Source organism: Trichosurus vulpecula, chromosome 7 (genome assembly GCF_011100635.1).
Source record: "Trichosurus vulpecula isolate mTriVul1 chromosome 7, mTriVul1.pri, whole genome shotgun sequence".
Taxonomy (NCBI): Eukaryota; Metazoa; Chordata; class Mammalia; order Diprotodontia; family Phalangeridae; genus Trichosurus; species Trichosurus vulpecula.
The window spans coordinates 196,749,864-196,772,437 of record NC_050579.1 but is presented as its reverse complement, the minus strand read 5'-3'; the positions used below and the strand labels follow the sequence as shown (position 1 = coordinate 196,772,437).

The 22,574-nt window shown below is 37.2% G+C and overlaps 1 protein-coding gene across 1 annotated transcript in view; it reads left to right on the top strand.

Moving 5' to 3' along the window:
- Positions 1-230: 230 nt before the first annotated feature.
- Positions 231-22,574, top strand: part of IRAK1BP1 (interleukin 1 receptor associated kinase 1 binding protein 1) — a 34,184-nt gene continuing 11,840 nt past the window's right edge. The window contains exons 1-2 of the mRNA XM_036768078.1: positions 231-794; positions 18,272-18,337. Of these exons, the coding sequence (XP_036623973.1) occupies positions 276-794; positions 18,272-18,337 (585 nt within the window). The 5' untranslated portion in view covers positions 231-275. The remainder of the gene's footprint in view (positions 795-18,271; positions 18,338-22,574) is intronic.

The window sequence follows — 22,574 nt, the reverse complement described above, 5'->3', positions numbered from 1 at the left end:
ATTTCCTAACATACTCCTGGCTGGAAGGGACCTCAAAGGTCATCTAATCCAACCCATCTTCTAAGATGAAAATAGGGGAGCGGGGGCACAGAGGTACGGCCCCGATCCTCCAAACCCCGCCCTGCCCACTGTACTACTAGACGAAGGCCCGGAGCCCTCACAATGTGATGCACGCCCGCACGCAACAGAAGAGGCCCCCTGGGGTCGATGGGTAGAAGATGACGGGGAGCGTGTCAGACCAGTTCGGCTCAGTCCCCGGGCTGCAGCTGCCGGTGATGCAGCGAAAGCGCCACGGGAAGCGCTCGCCAGCGCTGGCTCCGCAGAAGAGAGAAAGGTCTTCCCGTCATTCCCTGCGCGAAAGCGAAGGCTCCAGGGACTCGCGCCGGCAGTCAACCGCGTCCCCTCTCTCCTCCCAGGACACCGTAGGCCGCGGTTGCCATGGGGACCTAAAGTCGACTCCCATGCCTTGGCCGCCGGCTACCCTGTCCCGGGTGTTCGCCGAGCTGGCGCCGCTAGCCGAGAGGGGCCGGGATGGCTTCTTGGGCGCCGCTGGGGAGACGATGCCGAACCTCGGCAGCCACTTGCCTTTATGCGCGTCCGCGGCACCGGTACCGGCCCAGAATCCGGCCCGCGAGGTGCACGTGAGCGGCTCGGCGCAGATGTCCTGCGGCCCTGACCGGGCGCTGGTTACGGTGAAGGTCAGCAGCACCAAAAGCTCGGCGGCTGAGGCCAAGAACAGTGTGGGCCGCCGCCTGGACTACATCATGCAGAACCTGCAGAAGCCGGGCATCCAGGTGAGAGGGGCTGTTCAGGTGGGCCCCCACTTTCCAGGCCTGGGCGACCCCCGGGCGGAGGGGATGACGGGACGGGGTTGGGGGGGTGTGGGGAGCAGAGAAAGTCCCCGCAAACCCCGAAGGGAGACTTGGTGGGGAAGGTTTTTAACTCTGTGCCGGTCTCGTGACGCCTCTAAGTCGCCTCTACGAATCGTGTCGTTAAAAATGCATAAAATAAAATCCATAGGATTACATAGGAAACCAGTTACAACGAAGCACAGTTATTCACCCCCAAAATTGTTTTTTTTTTTTTTTTAGAATTCATGCACCCCAGGTTAAGAACCTCTGCTCTAAATGTGAATGCAAGGGGTAGGGTCTTTAATTTATTTTAAATTTTAAAGACACGTATCCAGTGAAGCCTACTGGAAATGGTAAGCATTTAAATTTCAAAAAGTTGAGGGTTGATGCGAACTCTTTTAGCCTTTTAATTCAGCCCCTACCTGCATCGGTAGAGGGAGCTGCCATACCTGTAGTTCCCCCTTGGACTGAAATCATGTGTCCCGACACTTATCCGCTTTCCTCCTGAAATAAAAAATAAAAATAATGCACCGTGGTAGTGGGAACCAAGGATTCTCCTTGACGGCATTGACTGTATCCATTTTCAGGTTTTTCTTGGTTATTCCCAGTGCCCCTCAAACAGAATCTAGTCCAGTCAGAATTTGCTTGTATATTGTTTTTAAAACAAGCCCTGCCTCAGTATCCAAATACTCCACCACCACTTTTTCCCCCCCCAGTATTAAGCCAGTAATTAACTTTTAGCCACAATAGTTTAAAGAAGTCAAACCAAGCAATATAATACATTGGAAAGAACAATGGTCCTTGGTTCAAATCACTTGGATAAATCACTTAGCCTTGACTGGGCCTCAGTTTCCTCCTCTGTAGTGAGAGGAGATTAATTAGATGACTCCAGAGGGGACCTACCTCCTCCAGATCTGTGGTCCTATATAGCAGGAGTTTCTTAACCTGGGAACTTGATAAATAGACAGAATTCTATATTTATTTTATTAATTTAACATTGTTCTGAGACATCCTTATAGGCTTCACCAGACTGCCAGAGAGGTCCATCACACAAAAAAATGGTTAAGAATCCCTGGTCAGTAGATAGATTTCTAGTTCATAACTGCTTTCTACCATCAATACTTATTCATATTTCCTATTCAACATTGAGTATTTGCCAGAGCTTTAGAAAAGCTCTACTTAAACCAGTGATGAGCAAAGACTTGAATTTTAAAGTCCACTACATTTGTTCTTTAGTCATTTGACATTTGCACAAAAGATAACTTTAAAAAGTAAATAGAAAAAATAACTGTAAAAAAAAATTTTTAAATAATTTTGGAAGGTTTCACAATGTTATATATGTATTATATACCTATTAAGTTAAAATAAAATAAAATAGCCAAGAAAATAACTTCTCAAAAAAAAAAAGTTGACAGCTCTAAGCTCTGTTACAATCTGGTTCAAATGTTAAAAAGCCAATGCATATGCAGTGTTTGTATAAGTATCTATATTCAGATCGTGAGGAGTTATCTTCTCCTAGGATATAAAAAAAGTTACTTGCTTCTGCTTTAATTGTACTGGAAGTCAATATTCAGGACAAGTAAAATGAAATAGTAATCTCAATTATCTGCGCTAATGAAGGAAAGCAGTCATGTGGATAATTCAAAGCAGTAGGTAATCCAAAAAGTCATTTAAATTATATTTTCAAATGGATCATATGAGGTTTTGAGAGTCATGGGGCACTTTTAAACTTTAATCGGTTAGATCATGACTTTTTGCAAATGACATTTATAAGCAAATGTGCCAAAAGTACAGGGCAACTACACTGCAAATGCAGCTATATACAATATATTTCACATTCTGTGACAGAAAAATGTTACAGTATGTTTAACAGAAGTAAGGTGGGGGGGGGAATTCCATTGACCTTTATATATGCCCTTTTCAAGATTGCTTATGGTACTATATCACTCTGTCTTCAGGGTTTAAAAAAAAAAGATTCTTTAGCTGAAGACCCTGGCAGCTATCATGACGTTTGGGAGAAGATGAAAGAGAGTAGTCCCAAAACATCATTATTACAGTTGGTATGAGTACAAAACAGATTTTTACTTGGTGTATTTGGCATATACTTTACCCCCTCCCCCCCAGTTCTAAATAAATAGTGTCTGGCTGGTAGGGCATCATCTTGTTGGATACTGAGTATAAGCCATATTTAAATAAAACACAGAGCTACATAATAATTAGAAGCCATCAGGTCCACGGTCCTTGGTTCAGAATAATAATGTATTTTTTGCATAAATCTGCACATTGAGTAGAAAAGCTTGTAATAATAAATATGGAAAAGTGTGACTTACTGCAATTGTATTTGAGTTTATCATTCAGGACACAAATCTAACAGATTTTTAAACCAGAATATAGAATTTAGAACCGAACAGGACATAAGAGACCATTTAGTCTAACCCTGTCATATTACCAGATGAAGAAACCAGATGAGTAAAAGTTGCTCATAGTTTTACAGCTGGTAGCAGGGCTGAAACTAGTACCTAGGTCTCCTGATTCCAAGTTTAGGACTTTTTCTACTAAACAATTTAATTACCTCCTAATGTTGGTTGTTGTCCTTCATTCTCAAACAGGACCAAAATGACATCACAATGCTAGAGTCAAGTTTCATTATGTCCGATTGTGACTGATCAGACCTATACAAGTTCAGAATTCTCTACCACAGGTCGGGCATAAATAGTCCGTGTGATCATTTGGGGTGGATACTCTATATTTGAGCATCCTGCATTTCATTTGAGCTGTTTCAGATCTGCTTTGCTTATAGAGCACAGCACCTTCTCTGATGCATGCCAGGTGGTCCTGTGCCAGTGTCTCTCATGTCACACACTCAATTCCAAAGTTCCCAAGAGAGACCCTGAGAGCATCCTTGTATCATTTCTTCCGACCACCATGTGATCTCTTGCCATGTCTGAGTTCTCCATAGAATCTTTTTTTTTGGCAAGCACACATGTTGCATTCAAACAACATGGCCAGCCCATCAGAGTTGCACTCTCTGAAGCAGAGTATGAATGCTTGTCAGTTTAGTTTGAGTGAGGACCTCAGTGTCTAGTCCTTATCTTGCAAGGTGATCTTCAGAATCTTCCTAAGACAATTCAAATGGAAGCGATTCAGTTTCCTGGCTTGGTGCTAGTAGACTGTCCAAGTTTCACAGGCATACAACAGTGAGGTCAGCACCACAGCTCAGTAGACCTTCAGTTTGGTAGTCAGTCTGATACCTCTTTTCTGCCATACTTTCCTTTGGAGCCTCCCAAACACTGAGCTAGCTCTGGCAATGTGTGTGTCAACCTCATTATCAATGTGTGCATCCCTGAAAAGTACGCTACCTCCTAACGTATGGACATAAAGACCTGTGTGTTAAAGAAGATGACAGCTTATAGGACAATAAGTGACTGGCAACTTGGAGCTAAGACCTATAGCTTCTTGATAATGGACATGGGAGTTTTAAACTAACCAGAATCATAGTTTTAAAAGCTGGAAGGGACCTTAAAAGGTTATCAGGTCCAAGCCCCTCATTTTTTAAAAGGTATCAGGTCCAAGCCCCTCATTTTTTAAATTGAAGAACTGAGATCCAAAAACGTTCACATAGAATCCAAAATCTAGAGCTAGAAGGGGCTAGCCCAACCTGCTCATTCTACAGATGAGGAAATGAGGCCCAGAGAGGTTGAGTTGACTTACCCTTCTTTCAAGGTTACATAGATAATAGGTATTTTATCAAGGAAAACTGCCCTGATATCCTGGAAACAGAGGGCAAGATAGGCATTGAAAGAATCCACTGATCACCTGAGGAAAGAGATCCCAAAATAAAAACTCCAAGGAACAGTTTAGCCAAATTACAGAATTATCAGGTCAAGGAAAAAATACTGTAAGTGGCCAGAAAGAAACAATCAAATTTTGGGGAATCACAATCAGGATTACACAGGACTCAGCAGCTGCAACAGTAAAGGATCAGAGGTCATGGAACATGATATTCTAGAGGACAAAGGAGCTAGGATTACACCCAAGAATCACCTGCCCTGTGAAATTAAGAATAATACTTAAAGGGGGAAAATGGTCATTCAATGAAATAGAAGGATTTCAAGCTTTCATAAGGAGAAGACCAGAATTGAACAAAAAAAAAATTATCTCCGATATCAAGACCCAAGAGAAGCCTAAAAAGGGAAAAGGGGGAAGGAAAACATAAAGGATTCCATGGAACTGAATTGTACCAGTAATAGTACAGCTAGAAGAAATAGACAGAAGGTATGTGTATAAGGTGAATTTGAGGGAATGACATAAATTAAGGGATGAGAAAGAAAAGTACACTGGGTGCAGAAGAAAGGGAGAGGTAGAATGGGGTAAATTATTTCACATGAAGAGGTGAGAAAAACCTATTACAATGGAGAAAAAGATGGGAGGGTGGGTAATTGGGCATCACTTGAGCCTTACTCTCATCAGTATTGTCTCAAAGAGGGAATAGTATACACAGTCAGTTAAATATAGAAATCTATCTTACTCGACAAGAAAGTAAGAGGGGAGGGGATTGACAGAAGAGAGAACAGACCAGAGGAAGCAGTAGACAGAAGCAAAACACTGTTAAGAAGGGAAAGAGTGAAAGGAGAGAGAGGACAAAGGAGGAAAAATAGGATGGAGGGTAAAGCACAATAATCATAACTGTGAATGGAAATGGGATGAACTCTCCCAAGAAATAGAAGCAGATAGAGTATATCAAAAACCAGAGTCCTACAATATGTTGTTTATAAGAAACACACACACACAGAGTAAATGTAAGGGGCTGGAGCAGAATCCATTATGCTTCAGCTGAAGTAAAAAAAAAAAAAGCAGGGGTAGCAATCCTGATCTCAGACAAAGCAAAAGCGAAAAAAAAAAAGACCTAATTAAAAGGGATAAGGAAAGAAACTACATCTTGCTAAAAGGCATGATAGACAATGAATATCAGTACTAAACATATATGTACCAAGTGGAATAGCATCTAAATTCTTAAAGAAAGGAGAACTTAAGTGAGTTACAGGTTCATTACCAAACGAGATAGAGAGCATTACAAAATGTAAAATAGATCATTTTGATTATAGTAAAACGTTTTTGCACAAACAAAACCAATGCAACCAAAATTAAAAGGAAAGCAGAAGGCCAGGAAACAATCTTTACAACAGGTATCTCTGATAAAGGCCTCATTTCTCAAATATATAGAGAACTAAGTCAAATTTATAAGAATACAAGCCATTTCCCAGTTGATAAAAGGATGTGAACAGGCAGTTTTAGAGGAAGAAATCAAAGCTATCTATACACATATGAAGAAGTGCTCTAAATCACTTTTGATTAGAGAAATACAAATTAAAACACCTCTGAGGTGCCACCTCACACCTATCAGATTGGCTAATATGACAAAAAAAGAAAATGATAAATGTTAGAGAATATGTGGGAAAATTGGGACACCAATGCATTGTTGGTGGAGTTGTGAACTAATCCAGCCATTCTGGAGAGCAATTTGGAACTATGCCCGAAGGACAACCAAACTGAGCATACTCTTTGATCTACCAATATCAGTACTAGGTCTATATCCCAAAGAGATCATAAAAAAGGGAAAAGGACCCACATGTACAAAAATATTTATAGCAGCACTTTTCATAGTGGTGAAATATTGGAAGTTGAAGGGATGCCTATCATTTGGGGAATGGCTGAACAAGCTGTGGTATATTGATGCAATGCAAGGCTATTGTGCGATAAGAAGTGATGAACAGGTAGATTTCAGAAAAACCTGGAAAAACTTGTATAAAATGATGCAAAGTGAAATGAGCAGAACCAGCAAAACATTGTACACAAATCAGCAACATTGGGTGATGATCAACTATGAGTGACACAGCTCTTCTCAGCAGTACAGTGATCCAAGTGTACAAAAGACGCAGGAAGGAAAATAACAATCTACATCCAGATAAAGAACTGATAAACTTTTAGTGCATATCAAAGCATACTTTTTCATATACTTTATCCTTTTTTGTGTTTTTCCCCCCTTGTGATCTGTTTCTTCTTTCACAACTGTGACTAATATGGAAATATGTTTTACATAATATCACATTGCTTACCATTTTAGGAAAAGGGGAGGGGCAGGAAGGAGGAAGAAAAATTTGGAATTCAAAATCCTGTAAAAATGAATGCTAAAAACTATCTTGACATGTAACTGGGGAAAAAAATAAAATACTATTTAAGTGGGGGGAAAATAGTGAGCAGGATACTTTCAGAAAAACCTGGAAAGGCTTACATGAATCCATGCAAAGTGAAATGAGCAGAACCAGGAGAATATTGTACACAGTAACAGCAATATTGTACAGTGATCAACTGTGAATGACTTAGCTATTCTCAGAAATACAATGATCCAAGACAGTTCTGAAGGACTTGTGGTGAAAAATGCTGTCCATCTCTAGAGAAAGAACCGATGGAATCTGAATGCAAATAAAGCATACTTTTTCTTTATGTTTCTTGTTTTTTTGTTTGTTTTTTGGTCTGTGTTTTCCTTCACAACATGACTAATCTGGAGATATGTTTTGCATGACTGCGTATATATAATCTATATCCAATTGCTTGCCTTCTTAATGAGGGGGAGAGGAAAGGGAGGGAGAGAATTGGAAATTTTAGAAAACTAATGTAAAAAATTGTTTTTACATGTATTTGGGGGTGGAATGTTAAATAAAAAAATCTCAAATGAGTCAGACACAACTGAACAACAGCATACATATGTACATACATATATGTGTATATACACATATACACATACCCCAAGGAGTTTTTCATTCTCCTGAGTGATATAGCCTAAAAAGAGATGAGTAAATAAAAGATAATTTAAGTAGAAAGTGAACACTAACAAGTAGGGAGAAAAAAAAGCTAGGGATCCTGAGAGGTGGATATAAGGAGGGAATGAGTTTCAGGCATGCCTGTGCAAAGGCTTAAAGTTAGAGGAAGGTGTATAGTTCGGGGGAAAAGCTAGTAGGACAGTGTGGCTGGTATCTTAGAGTGTATAAGGGAAGTAATGTGAAAGGTAAGAAGCAGCATATCACCAAGGGCTTTAAATGATGATTTATAAATTTGTATTTTATCCTAAAGGGAATAGGATAAAACCATTGAAGATTCTTAGGCAGGGTATTGACATGATCAGCCCGGTGCTTTAGGAAGATAAATTTGGCATCTTTGTGAAGTATTAGAAAAGGGAGAGAGTAGAAGCTGGGAACCAGGTCAGATTAAATATGTATCTTATTTAACTGAATCAAACACATTTCTTTCAGTACTTGGAGAAGGAATTCTAATAGCATCCAAAATAATGGCTTTTGGGAGGCACAGATTTCCATCAGCATCAATGGCAGTTATAAATTTGTTTTTATTTGGTTGGGAGTTGGAAAAGTACTTTTATTTGGTAAGTAGTGGGACTTAAGTGGTAGTGACAACATGGAAGAGGTGAGGAGGAGGACTCTGATGATGGTAGTTTTCTGTGGCATTAATGGCAAGGACTCAAAGAGCAACATCAGTTCTCATAGCAGTAGAAGGGCATAAATGGCCATTCTCACTTAGGAACTTCTTAGTCAGGAATTGCATTCAGAAAAAGTAACTTGATTTATTTTTCAAAAAAAATTTTATTGAAATCTTTTATTTTTATGTCATCTACATTTCCCAAAGCAGATACCCCTTCTTGTTCCCTGTCAAGGAGAGTCATTCCTTTTAACAAAGAATATAAAAGCGGGGGTGGGGCGGGGGTGTTCAGTCAAACCAAGCGATATATGGAAAAAGTCTGATTGTATGCAATATCCCAAATTTAAAGTATGTCAGCTCTTCAAAAAAATCAAAGATTGCTTTTCATATTTCTTATTTGGGGCCAAACTCCTAATTTTACAGCATTTAGCTTTCTTTGTATTTACAATGTTGTTGTCTTTATATATATTAAATATATTATTTAGAAGACTAGCTCCTTGAGGGCAGGGATCAGATTTTTGCCTTACTTTGTATCCTCAGCATTCAATGTAGTAGCTGGCACATTTTTTTTGTCTAGTCATTTTTCCATCAAGTCCAACCCTTCATGACCCTGTTTGGGGTTTTTTTTTGCTAAAGATACTGGAGTGGTTTGCCATTTCCTTCTCCAGCTTATTTTACAGATGAGGAAAGTGGGACAGACAGGATTAAGTGGCTTGCTCAGAGTCACACAGCTCGTAAGTGTCTGAGGCCAAATTTGAACTAAGGAAGATGAGTATCTCTGACTCCAAGCCTGGCATGCTATTCTCTGTGTGACCTTGCTGCCCATCTTGGCACATAACGATCACTTAATAAATGCTTGTTCATTGACTTGATTGACTTGTTCTGTTTACTTCACTTTGCATCAGTTCATGTAAGTCTTCCCAAACTTCTCTATATTCATCCAACTATTTCTTACAGCACAGTACTATTCCATGACATTCATGTACTACAACTTGTTTAGCCATTTCCATTTGATGGCCATCTTTGTTACCAATTCTTTGCTATGTTGCAGTTTGTTGCTTCGGAATTATATATTTATAGCAACTGTTGCTATTAATATCTTGGTATATGGGAAGCCTTTCTTTTTACTATTGACCTCCTTTGGGATAGAGGAGGAGAGGGCAGCAGTGGAATCTCTAGGTTAAAGGTATGAATATTTTAGGCACTTTCTTCCAGTAGTTCCAAATTGCTTTCCATAATGGTTGAATGAATTCATAGCTCCACCAACGGTGTATTAGTATATCTGTCTCTCCACAATCCTTCCAATATTAGGGGTAACCAGGTGGCATAGTGGATAAAGTGTTGGGCCTAGAGTTAGGAACACATGAGTTTAAATCTGACCATACTAACTTTGTAACCCTGGGCAAGTCACTTAACCTGTGTTTGCCTCAGTTTCTTCAACTGTAAAATGAGAGTAATAACAGCATCTACTTCTCAGCGTTGTTGTGAGGATCAAATGAGAGTGATATTTGTAAAGCATGTTATATAGCGATTGGCATATGATAGTAGGTGCCATATAAATGCTTGCTTTCCCCCACCAATATTGACCATTTCCATTTTTGACCTCTTTTCTCATTTGCTAGTTATCAGGCAAAACCTCAGAGTTGTTTTGATTTGCATGTGTCATTACTAATAATATGGAACATTCTTTCATATAGGTTGTTTAAAAGTTTTCAATTCTTTTGAGAACTGTTTGTTCACATCCTTTGACCACTTACCTATTAGGGAATGACCTTTGGTCTTACATATTTCTGTTGCCTCTGTTTCCAATATCAGGTCCTTAACAGAGACTGTCTTCGCAGCATTAATTTGGTTCCTGCAGTCTCTATTCAATTTAACATAATCAAAATTATCTGTTTTCTGTTCTATAATTATTTCTATTGCTTGTTTAAGAATTTACCCCCTCACCATATCTGCAAAAGTTACGTGATCTGATTGTCTTCTGATTATTTAATGATATGATGTTTAATATTCATGTCATAGACATTTTAATTTATTTTCTATGATGAAAAATATTAGCATTTTCTAATAAAAATAACTCATTTATGTAGTGCTTTATGGATACAAAATGCTTTGCATATGTTAATTTATTTGATCACTTTCGTGGTATTTATAGTAATACTACTAAAATAAGTCTGTGGAGGAGATAGCAAAAATATTGTCTTCATATTACAGATAAGGAAAGGGGCTCAAAGAAGTGAAGTGACTTTTCCAGTCTGTAGTGAGGAGATTAATTAGATGACTCCAGAAGGACCTTCCTGCTCCAGATCTGTGATCCTGTATAATAGGGATTCCTAACCTGAGGTCAAGGAACTAGATAGATAGATAGATAGATAGATAGATAGATAGATAGATAGATAGATAGATAGATGTTAATCTAGAATGAAACCCAGGTCTTCGGATACTAGTCTAGTACCCTTTTCATAGACCAGCTTCAGAATTTACTTTTGCTTATTTATCTGTTTGTTTATTAGCAGTGGTTCTGTAATTTCAATACAAGATATAACATATACTACCAGTGAACTTCTGGAACACTTATTGTCTATACCACACATTTGACATTTAGAAAATGGTACCTTGAAGTTTTATTTATCTTTTTATGTATGTATGTTGTCTGTACCTCCAGAAGACAAACCCTTGTAAGTCAAAAACCTAATGTTATATGCTTTTATATTCTCCAGCATCTTTCACAGAACCTGTGCATGGTAGGATCTCAGTGGTTATTTGTTGATGATGTAGCTATTTGGTCTTGATGTGGGATTACAGTTCCAGATTATTTACTATTATTATTATTATATTGTGTAATCCCCATTGTCTACCTAAAAAACTAGAAGGCAGATTGGGGGGGAGGGATAGTTTAAATATACCACGCTGGTAGATATCAAAAGTAAAGCATATCTTAAGGTGCTACAAAAAACAAATTTTTTCCTGGGGCTCTAGTGATTAAAATGATAGCTTTTCTAGGAGAAAATTATATGAACAGCAGGCTGAAGAACTGAAGTAAAAAAACTCTTCTTTGATCTTCTTAAAGCTTATTCTGCTTAAAAATTAAATGGATAACTCCCCTTGAAAACTTGCAGTCATAAAAAAGAGAAATTGCTTTTAAGTAGGACATATGAGCCAAAGCACTTAGTAAATGGGTCATGGATATTAAAATTATTTCCAGTAGTCTTCCTATGAAATTATTTTTTAAATGCTAGATTTCCAACCCATCATATATTTGAGGCATACAATTTAATCAAATAGGAGAAAATCTGATGTTATTTTCTCTATAACAATTTTGCAGTAGGCCCCAAAGCCACAAGATGGCAGTGTTCTTAAACATATACAGCCATTAAGAATTGGGAGTTTTTCAAATAAGATTGATTTTTATACAATATTTCATTTAATGTACCACAGATATTTTATGCTAAAGTTTTAGTTCATTCAACAAAAATTATTTAAGATGTAACTAATTTTCAAGGTCTCTTAACGATAGAGAAAAGAAACCTCTTTTATCACTTCTCCATAGCTATATTGCCCAAAAGCCATTTTTAAACAACAATTTAAGGAAGCTGAAAGTTTCCTTAATAGTTAACTTTAAGCAATTATATAAAAAATAACTTTCACACCAGTCAAGTAACCTTCAAAAGGCACAGTGGTTGCTATGGTAGCAAAAGTAAGTTCATCCTATGTAGCCCTGTGCATTTTACTTTTTAAAGAAAAGTATGCCTGTGGCTTTTTTTTTTAAACGCCTAATAAGTGCTAGTGTAGGCAGCTAAAGGAAGGGAGAGTTTTGAAAAGTGAGAAGGAACAAGGTGAAACTATAGAATTCTGGAAACAGCTGCATTTCAGTGTAGCATTAAAATATTGGAAAAACAAAATCTAGTACTGTACTAAATGTAAAAAACAATAACAAGATTGCTTTGTAGAGTGTACAGTAAAAAAACTATAAAACATATTTCAAATCTGCTATTTCAAAGGATTTCCTTTATCAGTAAAACTTTTGATCCTCACATTTGATGTAGCTATTTGCTATATTTGTCTTCCAAAGAGATTATATCCAAAAATTGGATGGTAGGCCCTGGCCATGTCTTTTTTGTTTTTTATGTAATTTTTTAGTCTCTCATTTACAACTTTTCCACCAAGGCACAGTAAATATTTTTCTATCAAGGATGCTAATATGAAGAAAACTAGACAGATCACAGGTACGTCTTACAAATATAAAGAGCAACAAAATCTTATCCTTTTGTAGGAGTTGCTGACTTGGTATGCAAGTAAAATATTACAGGTCCTTTAACTAGCTGCATTTAGTTGGCTATATACCTATTATTTCATACTTACGCATATGAAATATAGTAAATATGTGGGTAGACTTCACGTCTGGGCCAAGGCAAAGGGAAGGCCATCTCAATGGCAGTTTTCAGCCCTCAGGCACTGCCATCTGACCTGGGCCTTCTCATTTGCTCTGCAATGAAATGTCATTAATGTGAAATCCTCTTAAGTTAAAGTGTGAGCTCCTGAAAGCAAAGACTACCTCAGTTTTTCTGTTTGTATCCTCAGCATATGGCGCAGTGCTTTGCCATAGTGTTTATTCAGTGCCTTTTCATTCATTCACAAATATAAGAGATAGGTAATTCCATGAGATAGTTGCTCCCTAGACTAATTAGCAGTTTAGTCTCAGGTAAAGAGCTGAGGTGACCTAATGTGTTCTCTTAATTTTAGTTATTCTTCAATTCAGTTCAGTAGTTTCTTACTTATAGTTGGTAGTGCCTAAAGAACTATGTTGGCTTCTTTTTAAGACCAAGAAGAAAAAATTGATTGCCTCAGCCACTGTTATCTCCAAACAATACGGTCAATGCAGGCATTCTACTACCGTGTTATAACTAAACCCCAATATAATCTGGAGGCTGACTCTCACTATTGTCAGTTCCCATGGAGCCTCCCAACCTTGTAAATAGCCAAATTTGCCATTTCTCCGTATCAGAAAATGATAGCTTGGCAAGCCCTGTGAAGGTTCCTCTTCACAAGAAGAGCTTCTCCATTCCAGCAGAATCTCTCCTCTAATGTCTTCCTGTGTTAAGCTTTTAGAATTCAGAATTTGGTTTACCACTAATTTTGTCCTACTTAATAATAATATCTCATTTACATGGTGCTTAAAACTTCACAGAATGCTTTCCTCACAACAAAACTATGAGGTAAGTAACAATAACTGCTTACATTTGTATGATGCTTTCTAGTTTATAGAGCATCTTTGGTCCTTCCAACAGCTCTGGGAGTTAGGGCTGATCTCCTCATTTTACAGATGAGGAGACAGACTCAGGTTAATTTGACTTGCCTAAAGTCATATAGCTGGTAAGTGGGATCGTACACTTAAAACTAGAGGGGACCTTAGAGCCTAGATGCTCATTTTATATATGAGGAAATAGATCCGAAGAAGTTAAGTGCCCAGAGTCACATTGCAAGGTGCAGAAGAGAGCTAGGGTTCAAACCCAAGGGCTTTGATTCTAAATCCTGTGTTCTATACTATACAGCCACGTATTGTTTACTGTAGTAGATTGATTCCTGTCAAGACAGTAGTCAAATAAACACTTATTGAGGGCCTATTATGTGCCAGAAACTGTGCTAAGCTCTGAAAATTTTGTTGTTGTTGAGTCATGTCTGGCTCTTTGTGACCCCATTTGGGGTTTTCTTGGCAAAGGTACTAGAGTAGTTTACTGTTTCCTTCTTGAGGTCATTTTACAGATGAGTAAACTGAGGCAAATAGGGTTAAGTGACTGGGCCAGAGTAACACAGCTAGTAATATTGTGTCTAAGGTTGAATTTGAACTCAGATCTCTGTGACTTCAGGTCCAGCACTTTATCTACTGTGCCTCCTGGCCACCACATGAGAGCACTGGGGAAACAAAGAGGTAAATGCCCTCAAGGAGTTCACAATCTAATTGGGGAAACTACAAGCAAACAAATATGTACAAACAAGCTGTGTACATAACAAGTAGAAAGTAATTATAAGAGGGAACCACTAGAATTAAAAAGGGTTGGGAAAGGCTTCCTGTAGAAGATAGGCAGAATCCAAATCTTACTTCAGGCACTTATTGGCCACCTGATCCTGGACAAATCATTTAACTATTCTCAGCCTGTTTCCTCATCTGTAAAATGGGAAGAATCTAGCACCTACTTCAGTGGGCTGCTGGAAGTCTGAAATGGGCAAATCTTGAAGATTATATAAACATTAGCTATTATAATTATTGTTTTTGTTGTTGCTACCAAACCCTGTTAAAGTAGAGTGTTGTAATCCAGCATGTAAATAATCAAAATGTCTGTAGCCCCAAAGATAATCTTCTTGATTTTGAACACCTAATCTTGTCTGAGAGCATTTTTCCCTACCTCCAGAGCAAAAGAGGGATGCTCCCAGAAGATTGATAATCCCTTACAGCATTGACAAGTCACTTCTAGTTTTCATATATTCTCACTTCACTAACAGCAAGTCGGTGGTGGAAAACACTGATTAAGAATTTCACTAATTAGAATTTCAGCCTTTTTCAAAACAGTTTGCCAGTATAATTCAGTGAATCTGTGATTTCATTGTTATGTGTATTCCCTCTAACAGTGTTGATCATAACCCATTCAGACCTTCCTATCTTGTATCATTTTTTTGACTATATCTTCAGAGAGATTCCCCACAAAGAATCCACCTAACTTACAGTGGGGTTTTCCTCTCATTTTCCGGACATCAAGTGGCTATCACTTTTCTCTCGCCACATGGCTAGCCCATAGTTTATTCTGTTGAAACTTTTTTCTCATTATATCTTTTACACTATTTCTTTTGCATACTTGTTTGTAATTTGTTGCAATCTGCTCACATCCACCAAGCATGTCTTCCTAATCTTCACCGTAAGTTATTTAAAGACTATTTCATTCTTCAGATTTTAATGCTCCGTGATTTGTAGTCATATATTGCCGCTGAAAAATCATTGGTATTTAGTCCTTTGTTTTGGAGAGAAATTTAGGGACATTAAAAGAATTGTGTAGTTTCCCCAGAGGCAGTCCAGCCCATGTTCCTTGTACTGTTGATTCTGGGTCCAGTTCACTGAATGTTTGTAGTATCTATCCATGATATATGTACTTTCGCACAAGCTCTGTGGGTTGTCCATTCCTTTGCATATCATAGCCTGGACAGGAGGCATTCTTCATTCACTTATTGTTTTCTAGCATTAGACCAAGCTGTCTTGAGAAATTATGGTCTCATTTAGGAGGCTCTGCAGTGTTCCAGAGCTTAATGCAATCTGCACAGTGTAATTCATATCATACTGGTAGACCACATCATCCAAAAGGAATACTTCAGTTTGTTCTTTGCACTAGATATCTTCCATAACGGTGACAACATCTTTGGCAAGTATACATCTCTCTGTATTATGCCTCATTTGATATAAATTGTTGATGTTAATAATCAGAGGGTTATTAAACAAGTTCTGTTGTATCTTTCCAGATACATATCGTATGATTTTGACATTTATATTGGAAACATCTTGTTGGAGGAGAGCCTTTAAGGCATAATTTTCTTCAATTTTGCTTTTCCTTCCACCCTTTCTTCTTGTTTCATAAAACAGTATTGCCCATAATCTGTCACTGCCCTTCTTCATAAGACTTTACAGATGACTTTATGTTTAAACCAGTGTTGCCCATGGCTGCTATATTTCTATGCTTGGCAAACAGGTCAAGTGTTTGATGGCAGAGATGGTTTGTTAGGTGCTTTTGGTCTCCTTATTATGCCAATTAATTACCTCAGACTTCTTTAGAAAATGGTTATGATAGGTGCTGAAGTCTGTTTCTTCATCTGTTTCATATTTTTGGCATCAATAATTGTTTAAATGGGTCAGATTGGAGTTAATTGCTCACCACATCTTTCTCTCATTTTTATTCTTTGCATTTATTTTAATCTTTGTTCTAACAAATCAGCAATCTGACTATATCGTGGTGTTTCCCATATCAGTAATGAGTCATTGATTATACTTTTAACAGTTTCATTTTTTATAATGTTATTTGGAACTTGCTACATTTTGATCTATAGGTATATAGTGATTCAATAGTTATGTCTATTATAGCTCTCTGTACTATAGTTGTATCTGTGTAGCCTATAAATCTTCAGTCTTTCATTTATTGCTCCTAAAACATATTTTCAAATGTAGGTGGTGGTGGTTGTTGTTTTTAATCCTCCCATGTATTTACCTTTACATTAAAGGTAGTATGTGTGTGTGTGTGTTGATTTCATTTGGAGGGTCTCACAAAGAATGGTAGTAAATATCATTGTTGGAAATATAGTTATAGCTCATGGATTCACATCCCCAGGCAAAAGCTCAAACCATATTCTTCTCAGGGTATTTCTGAGAACAGGATAGAAACCAGTTGAAGGTCTACTTACTGGTCTGATACCTAATTAACCATTGTGCTATATGATATGAGGGATACAAAAACAGCTACTTTCCTTAAGAAGTTTAAGAATATATTTGGAGAGAGAAGACTTTAGAGAATAATATAAAATAGTACAAAATTAAATACTAAAATGTGTGGTACAAAACATAACTATTAAAGAGTTTTCAAAGAAGGGAAAAATAAATCTTCTGTAAGGGAAGAAAGCCTTATGGGTTAAACCTGAGTAGGCACTGGAAGTTAGTAAGATTTGAATAGGAGTAGATTGGGCATAGAAGGAAAATTCACTAAGAGGAACTTAATAACATGAACAAAAGGATAGAACTCATATAGATAGAACAGTCAAAAAAAAAAAAAACCCACAGCCTGCCCGGAACATAAGATACGTATTAAGGAGTAGGAAATAAAGTAGATATTTTTGGTCCTGGTGTGAGACAGTACAGTTGGTCAGGCAGGCTGAAGAAGAGTAGAGATAGCTATCTCTCAGATACTTTAAGAAATATTAAGTATGATAATAGCTACTGTTTTGTCAGGGACTGTGAGTACCATTTAAAAAGATAAGGATAAAAAAATTTTAACCACAGGTAAGGTCTCTTTAAGGAGGCTTCAAGTATCTTGGGCAAATCACAGTATGCAGAGTTCCTTTCTCTCCACTTAACATTTTTATGTAGATGAAATTTGGTTAGAAGGAATATTAGAGGCAGGTTTGATGAATAAGGAGTTTGAATTAGAGGCCCCTTCCAACTTAAAAATTGCATAAACCAAACTGAGTGCAAACATAAGAAACAGTAGTCCTTACTTAGTAAAAATATTATAGAGCAGCATCAAAAATGGGCAGCAAACACCCTTAGGGAGGTGCAGAGGAAGAAGAGAAGATACAAGCTAATAATTACATATTAGCTACTTGCTCTCTCTTTCCCTTCTTCTCTCAGATGTACAGTTTCCCAAAGAACAGGGATCAGAATATTTTTAGAGGATATCACTAAACTGTACCATCTACTATGCCATATATACTTTAAATAATGTAAGACATGAAACATTAAAGTATGCAAAAAAGAAATCGTGTGATTTTTTTTTGTTCTATAAAAAGGTTCACCATAGGTTTACTTTTCTTAAAAACTAGATATCAGTGCATTTAAATATTTTTACTGTATTAAATTCCTTAGGCATACACTTTAATATTATAAATGTGCCTAGATAGTGTGAAACTCTTAAGTCAAAATGGGAGTTATTAAGAAATATTTTTCTAGTACACTTTTAAAAGAATGAATGTGTTTGATTTCTGCTTTTTTTAGGTATTTTTAAAAACTAAGCAGAATATCCTCCTTACCTTAGGCCTTTGATATTCTATATTCCTGCTTTTTAAATAAGTTATCCAAAGTTCAGGTTTCTATTTTGTTTCAGAGGAATAGCATACAATAGCTAAATTTTTAGTTTGTTTTATTGGCTTTAAGAATTATACTGTTCTACTTTCCGTTTCAGGCAGAAAATATAACTGTGACAAAGGATTTTAGTAGAGTAGAAAATGCTTATCACATGGAAGCAGAGGTATGTATTTATCACATCAAATAATTGAAAACAGCATGACTTTGTGGGGGCAATTTTGTCATTTATTTTTATCCTCAAACCTAATTTATGCAGGAAAAAAAGTTATGCATGATGTTGAGAAAAGATCGTCTTTCTCTGAATCATTTATAATTTGGTATATTTAAGAATTTAAAGGAAATTTAATGAGATTTATTGGAGGGGAGAGTTTTTTGAAGTAAAATCAAAAAGGTTGGAGGAGTTTGGAGGGATGCAATTGATTGACACCTGATGACTTATGTAGCAGTATTTTTTCTGAGGGAGATGAAAACACCACAAAAGAAATTTATTTCATCCAAATAATGGTAGAACTAATGTTGTTTATAAAATATTGGAGCACTTTCAATATTCTTTTATTTCACAGTATAATTTCATTGTCCCTTGGTAAATTAGGAATCCTTAAGAGAAATAACCTTAGTGAAAAAGCAGAATAGAATGAAAACCTTCTCAGTACTTTCAATTAATGTAGACTTTAGTTCCCAGAACTTCTTCCATTTTTAGGAAACATTAATGCATTTATATGTCTAAGGCCTTACAAACAAAAAACATTTTCTAATCATAGTTAAAACACAATACTAGTGACAACTTCTAATCCTCTAAAAATAATATTAACTTACTATACAAATTGGAATATTGTCTGTGTTCCCCTTCTAGTCGCAGGAAACATGCTGCCCTGACTCTGCGGGCAAGAAATCAAAGATTTTTAGAGCTAGAAGAGATCTCAAGAAATGATGTTCTTATCCTACAGGCACATAAGGTGCAGGTATTCCCCATTTTACATAGGAAGTTATTGAACCCTGGAAGGGTCAAGTGAATTAAATCCAAGGTTAGACAATAAATAAATGATGGAGGGGAAACACAGCTTTCAAGACCACAGATGGATTGTTTAAAAGTTGTAAGATGTGATAAACCCAAAGAGTCCAGCTTCTGGGTTAAGAATTCACTATTTCACAAAAACTGCTAGGAAAACTGGAAAATAGTATGGCAGAAAAGGGTCATAGACAAATATCTTATACTGTTTACCAAAATAAAGTCAAAATGGGTTCACAATTTAGGTATAAAGGCTGATACTATAAGCAGTTTGGGAGAGCAGGGAATAGTTTGCCTGTCAGATTTATGGGAAAGGGAAAAATGAATGACCAAATGAGATAGAGAGCATTGCAGAATGCAGATGGATAATTTCGATTATGTTAAATTGAAAAGGTTGTGTACAAACAAAGCCAATGCAGCAAAGATTAGGAGGGAAGCAGAAAATTGGGAAAGAATTTTTACAACCCATGTCTCTGATAAAGGCCTCATATCTAAAATATACAGGGAACTGAGTCAAATTTATAGGAATACAAGTCATTCTCCAATTGATAAATGGTCAAAGTATATGAACAGGCAGTTTTCACAGGAAGAAATTAAAGATTTCTATAGTCATATGAAAAAAATGCTCTAAATCACTCTTGATTAGAGAAATGCAAATCAAAACAACTCTTAGGCACCACATCTCTCCTGTCAGATTGGCTAACATGACAAAACAGGAAAATCATAAATGCTAGAGAAGATTGGGAAAATAGGAACACTATTTACATTGTTAGTGGAGTTGTGAACTGAACCAGCCATTCCAGAGAGCAATTTGGAACTATGCCCAAAGGGCTATAAAAATGTGCATACCCTTTGACTCAGCAATACCACTTCTAAGGCTGTGTCCCAAAGAGATCACGCAAGTGGGAAAGGGACCCGTGTGTACAAAAATATTTATAGCAGCTCTTTTTGTGGTAGCAAAAAATTGGAAATCAAGGGGATGCCTATCAATTGGGGAATGGCTAAATAAATTGTGGTATATGAAGGTAATGGAATACTAATGTGCTATAAGAAAGGAGGAGCAGATGGACTTCATTATAACCTGGAAAGACTTACATGATCTGATGCTGAGTGAGGGGAGCAGAACCAGGAGAACATTATACACAACCATAGACATACTGCTTCTGTGATGACTACCTTTGATAGACTTGGCCCTTCTCAGCAATACAAGGTTCAAAGACAGCTCCAAAAGACTCATGAAAAAACTATCCACATCCAGAGAAAGAATTAGAGTCTGAATGCAAACTATTTGCTCCCTTTTTTTCCCTTCTTCTTTCTCATGATTCATTCTGTCAGTTACAGTTCTTCTTTACAACGTGCCTATTGTGTAAATAAGTTTAATGCGAAGGTATATGTAGAACCTCTATTGGATTGCATGCTATTTTGGGGGGGGAGGGGCAGAGAAGGAGGGGGAGGAAATTTGGAACTCAAAAACTTGTGGAACTGACTGTTGTAAACAAAAAATTAAAAATAAATAAATAAAAATGGTTACAACAAAAAAAAAAGTTGTAAGACAAGACACTAGTATGAATCACTGAGGGCTCATGATAATTCTCATGTGAGAATTGTCTCTTTCCCAGCATCGAAATATTATTTCCTTATCAGTACACATTCTAAGACAGTTATTTAAAATATTGTGTTGTTCTACAATTAATATTTTTTTTAAACCACAAAGATTTTTTCATGGTACTCATGAATATCAATGATATCTTAGTTTATATGAGTGCTTTGAAGAAGCAAGGTCACAAGATCATAGACTTAAAACTGGAAGAGACCTCAAAGGCCATCAAATTCTGTCCTTTCACTTTTGAGGGAAGAAAACTGCAATCTAAGGAAGTTTAGTGACAAGACAGTAAGCTTTAGAGGCAGGATTTGAACTCAAGTCCTCTGACTGCAAGAACCAGTGCTATTTCCAATATGCCAAAAGAGTCTGAAGACATAGATTTCTTAATATCTGTGTGACCTTCAACAAGTTGCATAACTCCTCTGGGTCTCCATTTCCTCATTTGCAAAATTAGGAAGTTATACTAGGTAAGGTCTAAAGAACTTTGCAATTTTAGATCCGTGATCCTTTCTTTCTGTTCCTACTTTATGCCATTAAAATCAGCAGTTGTCTCCTCAACAGTTTTCCTGCCTAGTCTTTCTCCTTCCAATCCACTCTTCACATGGCACCTTATCTGTCTTCCCCAAACTTGTTATGTCACTAGGCAGTGAAGAATCATTTGATCATTTTTCAGCATGAAGAAGTTGAACTCTTTTAGCCTGTTATTCAAGACCCTTCATAATGTAGCTAAAACCTATCTTTCCAGTTTTTCTTAGTGATTGCCTACATAAATATTCTGGTCCAACTAGGCCAGTCTCTTCAATATCCCTCATGGTTTTCCAGTCCTCCAAGACTTCATTCATGTCATTCTCTTATTCATTCCCTACTCAAAGCATAAATTCTCTCTACAGAATTTCCCAGAACCTTCTCCCTCCTCTCCCCAGTCAAGTCTTAAGCCATCCTTCAAGACTTCTTGCAAGTGGTCAGTACTCTGCCTTACTGTTTATGTTCTGCCTAAGGTTAAAAAGAATGAAAGACCTAAAAAAGGCCATTAGAGGATAGTTATGAAATTTTTACGTAGAAGTTTGGCAATGAGTGGGGGAAGAAGTAAAGAGAATAGCCTGAGAGGGTAACGGGGTTAAAAGCAAATTTGTTTTGTTTTGTTGTAAAGGTAGGAGAGGTCTGAGCACGTTTGTAGGAAACAGGGACGTGCCAGGAAATAGGGGAAAGAGTATCAGTGGGAGCAAAAGACAATAAATGACTGGGCAGGCTTTCAAAGGACGTTGGAAGGGAGGGGAGGAGATCAGAGACGCAAGTGGAGGAGATAGCCTGGGAAAGAAGGTGGACTGTGTCATCATCTGCAACTTAAGGAAAAGACTTAAACAAAAGTCAAGAAAATGAATGAAGGTGTGAATTTTTTTTTGAAGTCTGGGGAAGGGGTAGTGAAGAAGCTTATATTGGCCTATGTACCTGTCTTTAAAAATTGATTTTTCCCCCATCTGTTCATGATTAAATTACTTTCTGACTTGCAAAGTTTTAAATTTCCAAGTCTTCTAAATTTGGAGAAAAACAGCAGCTGTACAAGGCATAGAACAAGAGTTTTCAGCCTGGGGTCTGTGAACTTGGTTTTGTTGGGGTTTGGGGTTTTTTTAATATTTTAATAGTTGTTTCAATATTATTGCTATTCCTTATAGTCCTATGTATTTTATTTAATGCATTTTGCAACCTTGTTCTGAGAAAGGTCCATAGATTTCACCAAACTGCTAAAGGGGTTCATAACACAAAAAAGGAAAAGAACCCCCAGCATAG